Source organism: Monodelphis domestica, chromosome 3 (assembly GCF_027887165.1).
Source record: "Monodelphis domestica isolate mMonDom1 chromosome 3, mMonDom1.pri, whole genome shotgun sequence".
Classification (NCBI taxonomy): domain Eukaryota; kingdom Metazoa; phylum Chordata; class Mammalia; order Didelphimorphia; family Didelphidae; genus Monodelphis; species Monodelphis domestica.
In genome coordinates this window covers 22,583,201-22,594,890 of record NC_077229.1, presented here as the reverse complement: position 1 = coordinate 22,594,890, position 11,690 = coordinate 22,583,201, and the positions used below count along the sequence as shown (strand labels likewise).

Genomic DNA, 11,690 nt, shown 5'->3' with positions numbered 1-11,690 from the left:
GGCTTCTCCCCACCAGACTGAGGAAGAGGGTCAAGGTGGGCAGCGGTGGGGGGCTTGGCTTCTGGCAACAGGCTCCCTCCTGTCTCCGGTGGGACGCCGGCTTGCCTGCTCTGGGAGTGACATTTGGTTCTGATGAGGTCGGGATGACTTCAAATCCCGCCTCACATCCCGGCTCTGACCTTGGGTGAATCGCTGACCCTCTGCCTCAGTGGCCTCCTCTGTAACAGGAAGAATCTACCAGCCGCTTCCTCTCTGCTTATGAAGAGGCTCCACTGAGAGATTCACAGGAGGCTTCACAAACCAGAAAACAGCTTCTAAATGCCGATACTGTGGACCCGAGGCCCTTTTTACCGCCTGTGGGGGAGAGTTTCCCTGAGGGTCAAGGAAGGAGTCACTCCTCCATCCAGGGGCTCTGCCACGTTCTGGTGCCCAGGACCCTGCAAGTCGGCCCTCTCCGAATCATTATACACGAACCCAGGGAAATGGGTCCGGCTAAAGAGAGGCTGATTTTACTGAAGGAAGGAAGGAAGCCCTTTGGGCTGCCCGGTCTGTGAAGTCGTGCAGGGCACTGCCACTAGGTGGTAGTGTGGCCAGCTGGCACGAGGGCTTGGTCACAGTAACAGGATTGGCCCTTGGGAGAGCGATGGCGCCTCTGCTAACCTGGCCCCTCACCTCCATCATTCCTCCCATAAAACGGAGCCCCAGAGAGGTCCATGGATTTGGTCAGAGGCCACGCAAAGGCCAGGCCTGGACCGATCTTTCTATTCTCTTCATCCCACATTCTCCATGTTCCTCCTCATCTCTGCCTCCTAGAACCCCCAGCTTCTTCCCCAAGCCCTCCTTTTCCCTCTCTCGGGCCCCCTGGTGGGGAGAGCTATCTCCTTCCTGAAACGACTTACACCCATGTTTCCCAGGAGGAGGCATGCTCACAGAAGGCAGAGGCACCATTTTTATCATTAGGTGATGCCCAGCCATGAAGTCCTGAGTTCAAATCCAACCCCACACACTTCCTAGCTTTTGTGACTCGAGGCAAGTTCTTAAACTTTTGCCTGCCTTGTTTTCTCCATCTGCAAAATAACAGCACTCATCTAATAATAATAGAATAGCATCTCTCTTCTAGAGTTCTTGTGAGGATTTGTAACTGCTAAGAGAGCGTGACCCTCTCGTCCACCCCATACCTGAACCCCGGTTTCCTGTGCAGCAGCATCTCAGCAAGGCGGTCAGTCCGGCCTCCTGCCCATCCCATTTCCAGGAAGCTCTGACTGAATTGGAACCCACTCCCCGTAGCTCCTCCCTCTCTTCTGGAATCAGTCTTTCAGCTCCTGAAAGGCGGGATCACATCCTTCCCTTCCCTCCCCTTCCACGGCCTGAACTCAGGTCGCAGCAGAGCCTCCTTCCTGAAATGTGGCTTCTGAGAGTCAGCCTTCAGTGTCCTCCCCTCGTCCCTCCTGGGAACGTTGGCCATTTCTATTTCAGACCAGCCCTGAAATAAGCAGGTGTCCCAATGTGAAACCTTTCTTAGGAAAATAGGGCTTCTCACACACCTGGGCAGGAAATCAAAGCCCTCCTGTGGTTGGGCCGCAGCCACAGGCTCTCCGATTTTGAATTTGGGCTCCAAATGACATCATCTTTGTCGATTTCAAACAAACATCTGAAAAGCCATCCTTATCGGGTCACTGGGAGAGATCCTGCCTTTAAGCCTAGGCAGCCTCCACCTCGCCCGTGTTTTGGCAACAGCGATGGAATTCTAGACATCCCCCCAGCCCATACAAGTGAATTTGGGGCAGCCCCTCCCTGGGCCTCAGGAGGAAAAGGCCCTGTATCTTAGCTCCTCATTGGTGCTTGGATTCTTAAAAAAAAAGGTAGCCACTACATTAAGGGTGATTATTCCCCCTCCTGTTAGCTTCTCCAGGGTTGGACCTGAAAGCTTGATCTCTTGGAAGAGTCTTTACGCCAGCTCCATTTGGACCAATAATTCACTGGAGAAGTATTCCTAGAATCAAAGATTTCCAGCTGGAAGGATGAAGGAAGAAGCACAAAAGATAGCAGGAAGTCATTTGCCCCCTCCTACGTGGATCTCAATAAAACATCACTCCCATCCGCTGGGCCCAGACCTGAGAAATGACCTGAAACCTGTCCAGTGCATGGCAAGATCAAACAATATTAGAACGTGTTCATTGGATTTTCCTCTTTTATGGGATTTTTGTCCAAGTCACTGTCATCATGGGATCTCTTTGACCCTCCTCTCTGTCACTTTGCTTGGTGAGCTTTTCAGCTCAAGAATTTATTCACTTTAAGCAGATGATTCCATCTCTGGCCTTGCTTTGCCTCCTGGCATTATAAAACAACAAATCACCCCCCTTTCTAGTGGTCAGGCCAAAACAGAAGGGCCCGGGAGAGACAAAGGGAGGCCACACACCTCAGAAGTTCTGATCCCAGGCTGGCTTCACTACCCCCTGGACCACCCAGCCAGCCCCTTCCCCAGCCAGCTTCAGACTCGATTAGGGGCTATACCCGGATCTTTCCCCACAAGCCCTCCCCCTTCTTGCTGTCCAGGGTACATCTTGGTCATCCAGGACTCTAAACTGCCCCCCACACAGCCCGTCTGTTGCCGTCCTGTCTTTTCCACCTGCTCAGAATCTCTCCTATACCGGAGTGTCCGTCTGCCCACTCAGACACTGTTGGCTCCCAGCAGGCTCCTGGCTTCTCAGGGTCTATAAAGCCTTGCCTTGTCTTGGCATCTATACAACCTGTCATTCCCAAGACAGAAGGGTGAGGGCTGAGCAGTGAAGGTTAAGTGACTTGGCCAGGGCCACCCAGCTGGTCACATTTGCACCTAGGAGCCACTGAGGCACCCGGCTGCTCCCGGCTCCTCCTTTCTTGCAATGGGCTTTTCCCACTTTCCCTCCCTCATCTCCCCTGCACGTAGTTTGCATCTATGTATGTAACCGAGTGCCAGGAAGCCCCCAATTTCCCCCAGATAAAGCCGGGCCAGTGACCCCGCGGGGGGCTTCCTCCAGGTTCTTCCTCACATCAAGTCTATGAAAAGAGGCACAAGGACCAGACAGAGGCTGCATTGCACGTTTTTAATTGCACGGGTAGTTTAAATAATAAAATGGAGAAAGTGCCTCCCTGAAGCCAAGCTCCCGTGAAAGAGTTCACCTTGCAAGCACTTACAGTCAATCTCGGTAACTTTACAAGATTCCTCCTATGTTCACGTTCTCCAACTGGACATACTGGACAAACGCCCCCCAGCCGTTAGCTTATACGAGCAAACTAGAGGACTCCCCCCAAAGGGGCGACACGGAGCCAAGTGGGAAGGGGAGAGAAGCCGGGGATCCCGTTCGGGGCTCGGACTACAGGAGCTAGCTGCTAAGGACTACTGGAGGCGCTCTACGGAGCGCGGCCACCTCCACCACCACTCCCGGGCCGCGGCCCTCTAGACTGCAGGGGTGCTACGATGATCGGGCAGGAGGACGCAAGACTATTTCAGACGCTGATCAACTGAGGGAAGAGTTCGTTGGCAAAGGTGTCCTCCCAGGAGGGGCCCGCGCCCAGCGGGGAGGACAGCTCGTTGAAAGGGGAAGGAGAACCCTCGTAGCCAGAGTCACTGCAAGCATCCAGCAGGTAGGGGGAGGCCTTGAGGCCGTGGCTGGAGCAGAGCAGGTTTTCCATTCCCAGCTCCGGGATCAGATCTTCGTCGAGCAGTTCTTCTTTCACAGCCACGGTGAGCGGCTCCGGGGGCTCCGGCTTCAGACTGGGGCTCAGAGGGACTTCCTCAATTTTCACTACCACGCTGCCGCCTGGACCATCTGCTTCCGAGGGAAGCTCCAGGACGAGCGGCTTGGTGTACACGTGGTCGAAACGGATCAGTTCATTAATGGCTTCCAGCTTGGCTGATGGGGGCCCCACCAGAGGAGAGGGGGAGGCTGGTACGGAGCTGGGCTCTTGGGCAGCTCCCACCTCTCGAGGCTCCTCCAGGCCGCCCTCTGCCGTGACGTATCTGAAGAACATGTCTGGGTCCAGGTTGTCCAGAATGCCCAACAGGATATCAGACTGGAAGACAAGACCATTCATGGATAAGGCAAAGGTGGCGGCACCTACTGCCTCCGAGAGGACGAGGCGCCCAGCACGGGCCGGAAGTCTGGAGAGAACTTCCTGAATTCATGGGATGGGTCTACTCTGCACTGGGGCCGCCTGGGCAGAGGACGAGGGCAGGGAGGGAGAAGGGGAGCAGCGGGCCCGCGGGAAGGGGCAGCGCCCGGCCAACAGGCAGGGACCGGGGGGCAATTACCTCAGAGTCTGAAGAGTCAAGGCCGTCAGAATCCACAGGGACGTGTTCGGGAAGGGTGACAGCTGGGCCTGCACCTGCTGCAGAGGCGCACATAGTCTGAGTGCTGCGGACTCAGCAGACCCGGCCACCGCGCGGACGTCGTTCACCTAGAGGAGACGCGGGCAGAGGTAAGGGAGAATGGAGGCCCACAAGCGGACTCTGGCACTGAGGTCGGGGCTGGAGCGGCCCGGCCTTCATCCCTCATGGCCAAGGGTACCGCGCCCCCAGCCTGCTCAGAGGCCCCGACCCGACGGCACAACGCTCGGAGCCAGGCACGCGATGGGGAAAGAAGACGCTACCTTGGACTCCGTTTCCTCCTCTTCAGGCATGAGGGCATCCATCCCCAAGCGCTGTCTTAACTCTTGATTCTCAATCACAAGCCCATGAGTTCTCTCACGCAAAAGCTGATTTTCAATCAAAAGTTTTTGATTCTAGAAAAGAAAAGACTATCGGCTAAGAGACCGCCAAAGTACTGAAACTCTTCTGGATCCCGGGGACCTTTCCCTAACCCCCGAGTTCGGGGAAATCCCTTTGATATGGCGCCTGCTTCTTCCCCAATGTAGCAGAGCTCCAAAGAGGTGCAAGCAAGTCAAAGATTCCAAGTCCAGAGGATGTTGGCCTACTCCTAGGTTGGCTGTTCCCAAGTGACCAATTTAAGGCCTCTGGGTCTTCAGGCAAGGTCACCGTGGCAAAGAAAACAACGGGCCTAACTCCCATGTATTCTTCAGGGAAAGCCTCACAAGAAGTTTATTCTGTAATCTAAGTTACCCACCCACCCGCCAGTGGACTCTAAAAATGCAGGAAGTGTGCAGGCATCCCGAGGGTCTTCACCGATTCAGAAAGGCAGGCGGGAGGGTACTTTGAGGGTTCCTGCTTGGGCCAACCCACCGAGGCCTCACAGCAACCAGGGACAACCGTTCAGGTTTGCCCCAAATAATGGTGCTGCCTGCTCCACTGTGTCACATGAGTCATCCCTGCCCTGTCCCTTAGCCTCACCTGCTTCCTCCCCCTCAGAGAGGAAGACAACCTCCTAACACAGGTGGAAGCTTATCAGGAGCTGGTCCTTGCCCTGGGGCACACTTGGCCAATGGGTGCTGATAACACAGAAATGCTTCAGCACCCTCGGGCCACAGGCTAGCCAACGTGCAGAGCCAGGCCCCACCTCCTGGCTACTCAGTTCAGGCTGCTCTTACCTCTTCTTCCAAGTCTACCACTTGTTGCTCCAGTTCACTCATTCGGGCTTTTTTTCTGTCTCGAGCTGTCTGTGCTGCTACTCTGTTCTTCAGCTTCCTGGGAAAGGAAAAATGTGTCTTTACCATCCGGAGATCATTGTACTGTGGAGGCTCTAGTGTGCAGTTATCATGCCAGGTTTTTACACATGACCCCTTCTTTTGCTTAGAAATCTATCTCGTAGGGGGCAGTTAGGTGGCCCAGGAGAGCCTCCAGATGGGGGATTCTGGGTTCAAATCTGACCTCAAGACACTTCCTAGCTGAGCTGTGTGACCCTGGACAAGTCACTTAACCCCTAGCCTAGCCCTTACTGCTCTTCTGCTTTGGAACCAATACACAGTATTGATTCTAGGATGGGAGGGAAGGTTGGGGGGAAAAAAAAGCAATCCATGTCCTGCTTTTTGGCCAAGTTACCTGGTCAGAGTGTGGCTGGCCTTGTCACTTTTTTAGATCAGCTCCCCAGAAAGAGAGCTGCTGCTGAGCTGACAGATGGGAAACTCTTTATCATTCCAAGATGGTAAACTCCGAAAGTTAAAAAAAAAAAGCATCAGAGTTCCAAATAAATTCCTCAGCATGGAGGTATCTCGGTGCTCTGGAACCTAGCCAAGAGCCCTTTATTTATTCAGTCAGCTTCCTGACAGTCTTCAGCTCAGGCCTCTATTGCATCATTCAGGGCCCACGCCAGGACAGACAAACAGGGACTGTTTCTTGCATCAGAAAAAAGATGTCCTCCTAGGTCGGAATTGCATGATCCCCCCGCCGAGAGACACGGTATCGGGAACACTCTGGCCTGACTCATACAAGGGAAGGAGAAAGGGGCCCCAAAGCCCAACAACTGGGACAAAGACTCCTCGGAACTCTAGCAGCCTTCCATCTGGAGAATGGGAACTGTGTCAGTGTGGAAACGCTCAGGCCAATTCGTCTGGGAGCATGAATGATGCTACAAATTAATTAGAGCCCCCGTGATTCATGGAGACCAATTAAAGGTCCAAATGTTTGATGGTGCATCTGGAGGGGAGCAGAGGTCAGGGGCTCTATTTGGCCAAATCTAAAGATGGTTCAGTCCCAGAAGGCAGAGGCTGGTCCCTGGGAAGCTGGGGGAGGGGGGGCTGCCTGTGGAGACCTGTGCAGGGGGCCCCCCAAAGCCTTCCTACATTCTTCTGGTCAATCATCAGGTCACTAAGCTCCTGGGCTCTTAGGGAATTCTGGGAGCTTGGTATGACAAGACCTCTTCAGTGTAACTCGGGTGTGTGGGGTCTGGCACCCCTGAACTCCAGCGCCCCAAGGTGCAAGAAGGAAATACTGGCTGCTTGACTGATGGGGTAAACTGAGGCTCAGCTGTGCCCAGCTGGCTTCACCAGGAGCTGCTGCCCTCCCTGGCCCGGGGCACCCCAAGGTTTGCCAATGGCTTTAATACACATTTCCTTTGCTCTAAGCCCGTGGGGGTGAGGGGTGAGAAGGAAGCGCTTTGGAAGGCACTGGGGGGCGGAGGGGACATTTCCCCAAGATCTGGCATGGGACTGGACATACACGGTGGACACCGGTTGACCGGGGGAGAGGTTGCCCGGAGATTGAGGACGTGGCCGGGCTTGGCGGGGTGGGGGGTGCGCCTTCCTCCCTCCCCTTTCTCCTCCTCTTCCCCCGGCCCCTCCTTCCTCCCTCCGTACCCGGCGCCACGCAGGCACGGCCCCCGGCTCACCTGCGCAGCGCCTTCTCCTCCGGGCTCAGGTGCGTGAGGCGCTGCCGCTTGCGGGCCGGGCTCTGGCCGGGGCCCGGGCCGGGCGCCCCGCTCGTCGCCTCCGGGCTCGGGGGCAGCATGAGGGGCAGGGTGGGGGCGGCGCCAGGCGCGGGGGGCTTCCCGGAGGACAGGAGCAGCACCTTAGGCGCGGCCGAGGCCGGGGTCGGGGCCACCACCACCATGGCGGTGCGGACAGAGCGGGGAAAGGAACGCGGCGCGGCGGTCCGGACACTCTGTGCCTCAGGGGCGGGAGGACACCTCCCGCGTGGATTCGGTCCGGACCTGCCCCGTCCCGGCCCCGTCACCGCCGCCGACGCCGCTCCGACTGACGGGCCAGCCGCGCCCGCCCTCCCGTATAACCGTCGTGTCCGCCGCCCATTGGCCCAAAGAGAGTGACGAACGGCGCAGAGCGCCGCCAATTGGCTCCCCTCGACGCGGGGACGGGAGGAAGAGAGGGAGGCGGGGGCGAGTGCTGTCAACAGTAGGAGAACCTGGCGGCCGCGCGCAAGAGGGCGGGGCGGAGGAGCACCGGGATGGGGGAGGGGAAGGAGGCGAAGCTGAAACCGTATCACGTGACTATCCCGGGCGCCTAGTCCATGTCAAACAGCAGCAGCTCCGGATGTGGGGTCAGAAGGGGTAGGGACCTTAGGAGTCGTCCTTCCAGCGTCTTCTTTTACAGTTGGGGAAACTGAGGCTCCAGGAGGCCAAGCTTTGCCGCTGGGGGAGGGGGGAGGGTCTTTGGAGGGCAGGAAACCAGAGACCTTCGATGTCGCAGGGAAGGAAGAGGGCGGAGAGCGCAGAGACACCGAAGGGACAGACTCCCGAGTCCAGCCAGTCCCCCTCCTGCCAGTCACAGGACCTCGCCCACCACCTGCACCCACCTCTCCACCCCTCCCCTCCCCCTCCCCCCCCCCCCCCCCCCCCCCCCGGGACAGGCAGAACGATTTCCTTAAAGTCGGAACTATTAATAGCTGGGCATTATGTCTGCAGAAGGCTTTAGCTACGCGGGCTGATTTCTGTTCGTTTTTTCAGTTCTGTCCGACTGTTTGTGACCCTTTGTGGGGGGAGGGGGGCGGTTTCTTGTTAGAGATACCGGAGTGGTTGGCCATTTCCTTCTCCAGCTCATTTTCCAGATGAGGAAACTGAGGCCAACAGGGTGAAGTGACTTGCCCAGGGTCACCCAGCTAGGAACCGTGTGGGGTGCAAATTTAGTACTTGGATAGGAAACTTGGACTCGGAGAGACCAGAGGGAGGTTAGGCCCTTTGGCCAGCTGGGAAGTAAGGCTGGTCAATCCATCAAACCTTCATTCCACACCTTCTCCCTCCCAGGCACTCTTGATCCTATTTTCTTGTCTCCTGCATCTTGTTTTCATTTCTAAAATGCTCATCTGTAAAATAAGGCTCTGCGGCTACACCCCCTGGGGCAGAAGGGCCCAGAATCCATCTGGCCTATGCCTGGGGAATCACAATCCCTTCCATTCTGTCCGGGAGGGTGCCTGGACCGGACAGGAACACAGAGTGGCATTGCTTTTGGCAGTAGTGCAGCCCAGCTTGTCGCTGAAGTCCCCTCCCTTAGCTTTCCTTCTCTGCTCTTTTCATTCTAACAGCAGTCAGATTACTCCCATTTTCCTGATCCTTGATGATTTCCAATGCTTGTGCTCCTGGCGATGCAATGAGATGGGTAAGGGCTTGTAGACGGAACTGAGTGCTGAACTTGGAGTGTAGAAGACCTTCTATTTCTGCGCCTGCAAAATGGGGATAATTAAGGTCAAATGAGATACAGCAGTATATCTACATACGCTGTTATCTGAAAGTTTGCTATATAAATTTAATTATTTTACACACCCAGATTACATGCTCAGGAAAGTGCCTTCCTGCTATGTGACTCAGAGAGAACTCCTGGATGCCACTGATGTCCACAAAATGTCGAGAGTTGGGAAATGAAGGCCCCTTGACACATAGTGTGTCTCCCTTGTGGAAAATTTAAAGGAAGGCACAGCTGGCCAGGAATAACCCAAGAAAGGGAAGTGTAGATGGGTGAGGGGCTAGCTGCACTGTTGAGGGAAGTTTGTATGCAGGGAAGGGCAGAGATCCCCCGCCCCCCACTTTCTACCTGTGGGACCCTGGGCCTATTGGCCGCCTGCCTTGGGCTGGTGTTGGCTGCCACTACTAATCTGAATGCCTGAAGGGGCGGTGCCTCTTTCTCTCCACCCCCCTTCATTTATTCCCCACCTCAATAATGTACATCAGGCTGGCCCCTCTGAGCAGAGCCGGCTGGCCGCTTGTTGGGAACGAGGCCTCTAACTATGCTGGAGTCTTAAATTCCACCTTAGTCTGAAAGGGTGTGAAGTCAAAGTCCACAGAGAGCCAGTGTCACAGAGGAGGGCATGGGGATGGAGGCCCCTTTGGTTCCAAGTTCCCTCCCCTTTGACCTGAATTGCTGAATCTCAGTTAGTTTTTTTCCCTCTGGGAGAGGGGTCCTGGGGAATGGGTTGGCTGTGCCTACCTGCTCAGTGCCTAGTTTCAAAGCAGGTAGAACAGCAGGCTTGGAGGCAGGAAGACCCGATTTCAAATCTGTCCTCAGATGTTACTAGTTGTGTGACCTTGGGTGAGTCACTTAACTCTGTCTCAGTTTCCTCATATGTTAAATGAGCTGGAGAAGGCAATGGTAAACTATTCTAGTATCTTTGCCCAGAAAACCCCCCCAATGAGGTTAGCAAGAGTTGGACACCATTTAACAACAAAAATGCTGCTCAGGGTTCCCTTCTGTTCCTAAGCATGGAGTTGCTCATAGAACATGGAAGTAGGTATTTCTAGAGGTGCTTTTAGGTGGGTTTGGGGGAAGTGGGGTGTGGAGGTGACAATTCAGAACAAGATGGACACAGCAACCTTTTCTATGGAGACAAGGACAAAGCCTTCAACAGTGGGTGTCTGTTGTGCTCTTAGGCTCAGCACTGAGCGCCTCTCCCCCAGCCCTGAAAAGTGCTTTGGTCCAGGAATAGCTATTTCTAGGCTGCCCAGCCCTAAACTTTGCTGGCTTTGCTGGGGCCTCTTCCAGCTCCACACCTGGATCCCTTGGACTTCAGGGTGTACGTCTGAGAGCCTAGCTCAGGAGCTGGGCAGAGTCCAGTTTGGGCGGGCCCTCCTGGCAGTTCTTTGGTGCTTTTCATCCAGGCCCATGTGGCTCTTGCAGGTGGAAGGCTGGTCAGTCATCCGTGATTGGCTTCTCCATATGGAGAGGATCCAGGCTCCTGGGGTCGAGCTCACCCACGAGCCACTGCACCTTCCTCCTAGTTTGTGAATGCTAAGAATCTTCAAGCTGGTCCCTTCCGTGGCCTCCTGGCCAAATCAAAGAGGCCCCTGGCATGGAAGTGCCTCCAGCAGAGCAAAGGCTTGAGGAACTCTGGTTGACGTAATAACTGACCTTAGTTCAGGCTGACTGGCTCAGGAGAAACCCCATCTTCAGTTCTGGGCATCCCGAGGAGAAAGGGGGCTCTGCTGGAGGAGGGCCTCTGGGTCGGATGCCATCATTTGGGCAACTGATATTCTTCTAGGCGGCCAGTTGATGGCCTGGAAAGAGGAGCTTCGAATTCTTCCAGCCCGACTGCTCTCTCCCCGTTTTACAGAGGAACATATTCCTTCCCACCAATAGCCATCCAGCATCTCCAGTAGCCAGGGAACTGCACTAGCCACTCTGTAAATGGGACAGTTGGAATGCTAGGTTCAAATCCTGGTTCTGCTCTCGTGTGATCTGCGTGGACAAGTCACCTAACTGCTCTGGACCTCAGTTTCCTCATCTTTCAGTGAGCTAGAGGACCTCTAAAGGCTTTCTTTTTTCTTCTTTTCTCCTTTGTCTTCTTTTTCCTTCAACCCTCACCTTCTGTCTTGGAATCAATACTAATTGTTTATATATATATATATATATATATATATATACCCAATACTAAGTGTTGGTTCCAAGGCAGAAGAACAGCAAGGACTAGGCAATGGGGTTAAGTGACTTGCCCAGGGTCACACAGCTAGGAAGTATCTGAGGCCAGTTTTGAACCTAGGATCTCCCATCTCTAGGACCTGCTCTCAATCCACTGAGCCACCCAGATGCCCCCTTCTAAAGTCCTTTCCAGCCCCAAACCAATAATCCCATGATCCGGGTGATTTTACGGGAGTAGGGAGCTGGTATGGAAATTCCCTCTATCTGTGTAGATTAGCTCCTTGACTGGGGTTCTTCAGAACTAGGCTAGACTTGAACTCTGGGCTTCCCAGGTCAGTTCTCTATCCTTTCCAAGAATGTGGCAGGTGAGAGGGCGAAAGGACCAGTGATTCCGTCGCGGGTTCCAGGTACTGGAGGCAAGGGGAAGGTCCATAGGAGAAGCCTTTGTCCTCATGCTC

At 55.0% G+C, this 11,690-nt stretch overlaps 1 protein-coding gene across 1 annotated transcript; it reads right to left on the bottom strand.

Moving 5' to 3' along the window:
• Window positions 1–3,072: 3,072 nt before the first annotated feature.
• Window positions 3,073–7,654, bottom strand: XBP1 (X-box binding protein 1). The gene is given in 6 exon segments (XM_056821555.1): window positions 3,073–4,056; window positions 4,295–4,402; window positions 4,405–4,440; window positions 4,633–4,764; window positions 5,527–5,623; window positions 7,263–7,654. Coding segments are annotated over 6 exon segments (1,161 nt in total). The 5' UTR covers window positions 7,484–7,654; the 3' UTR covers window positions 3,073–3,489.
• Window positions 7,655–11,690: the final 4,036 nt, after the last annotated feature.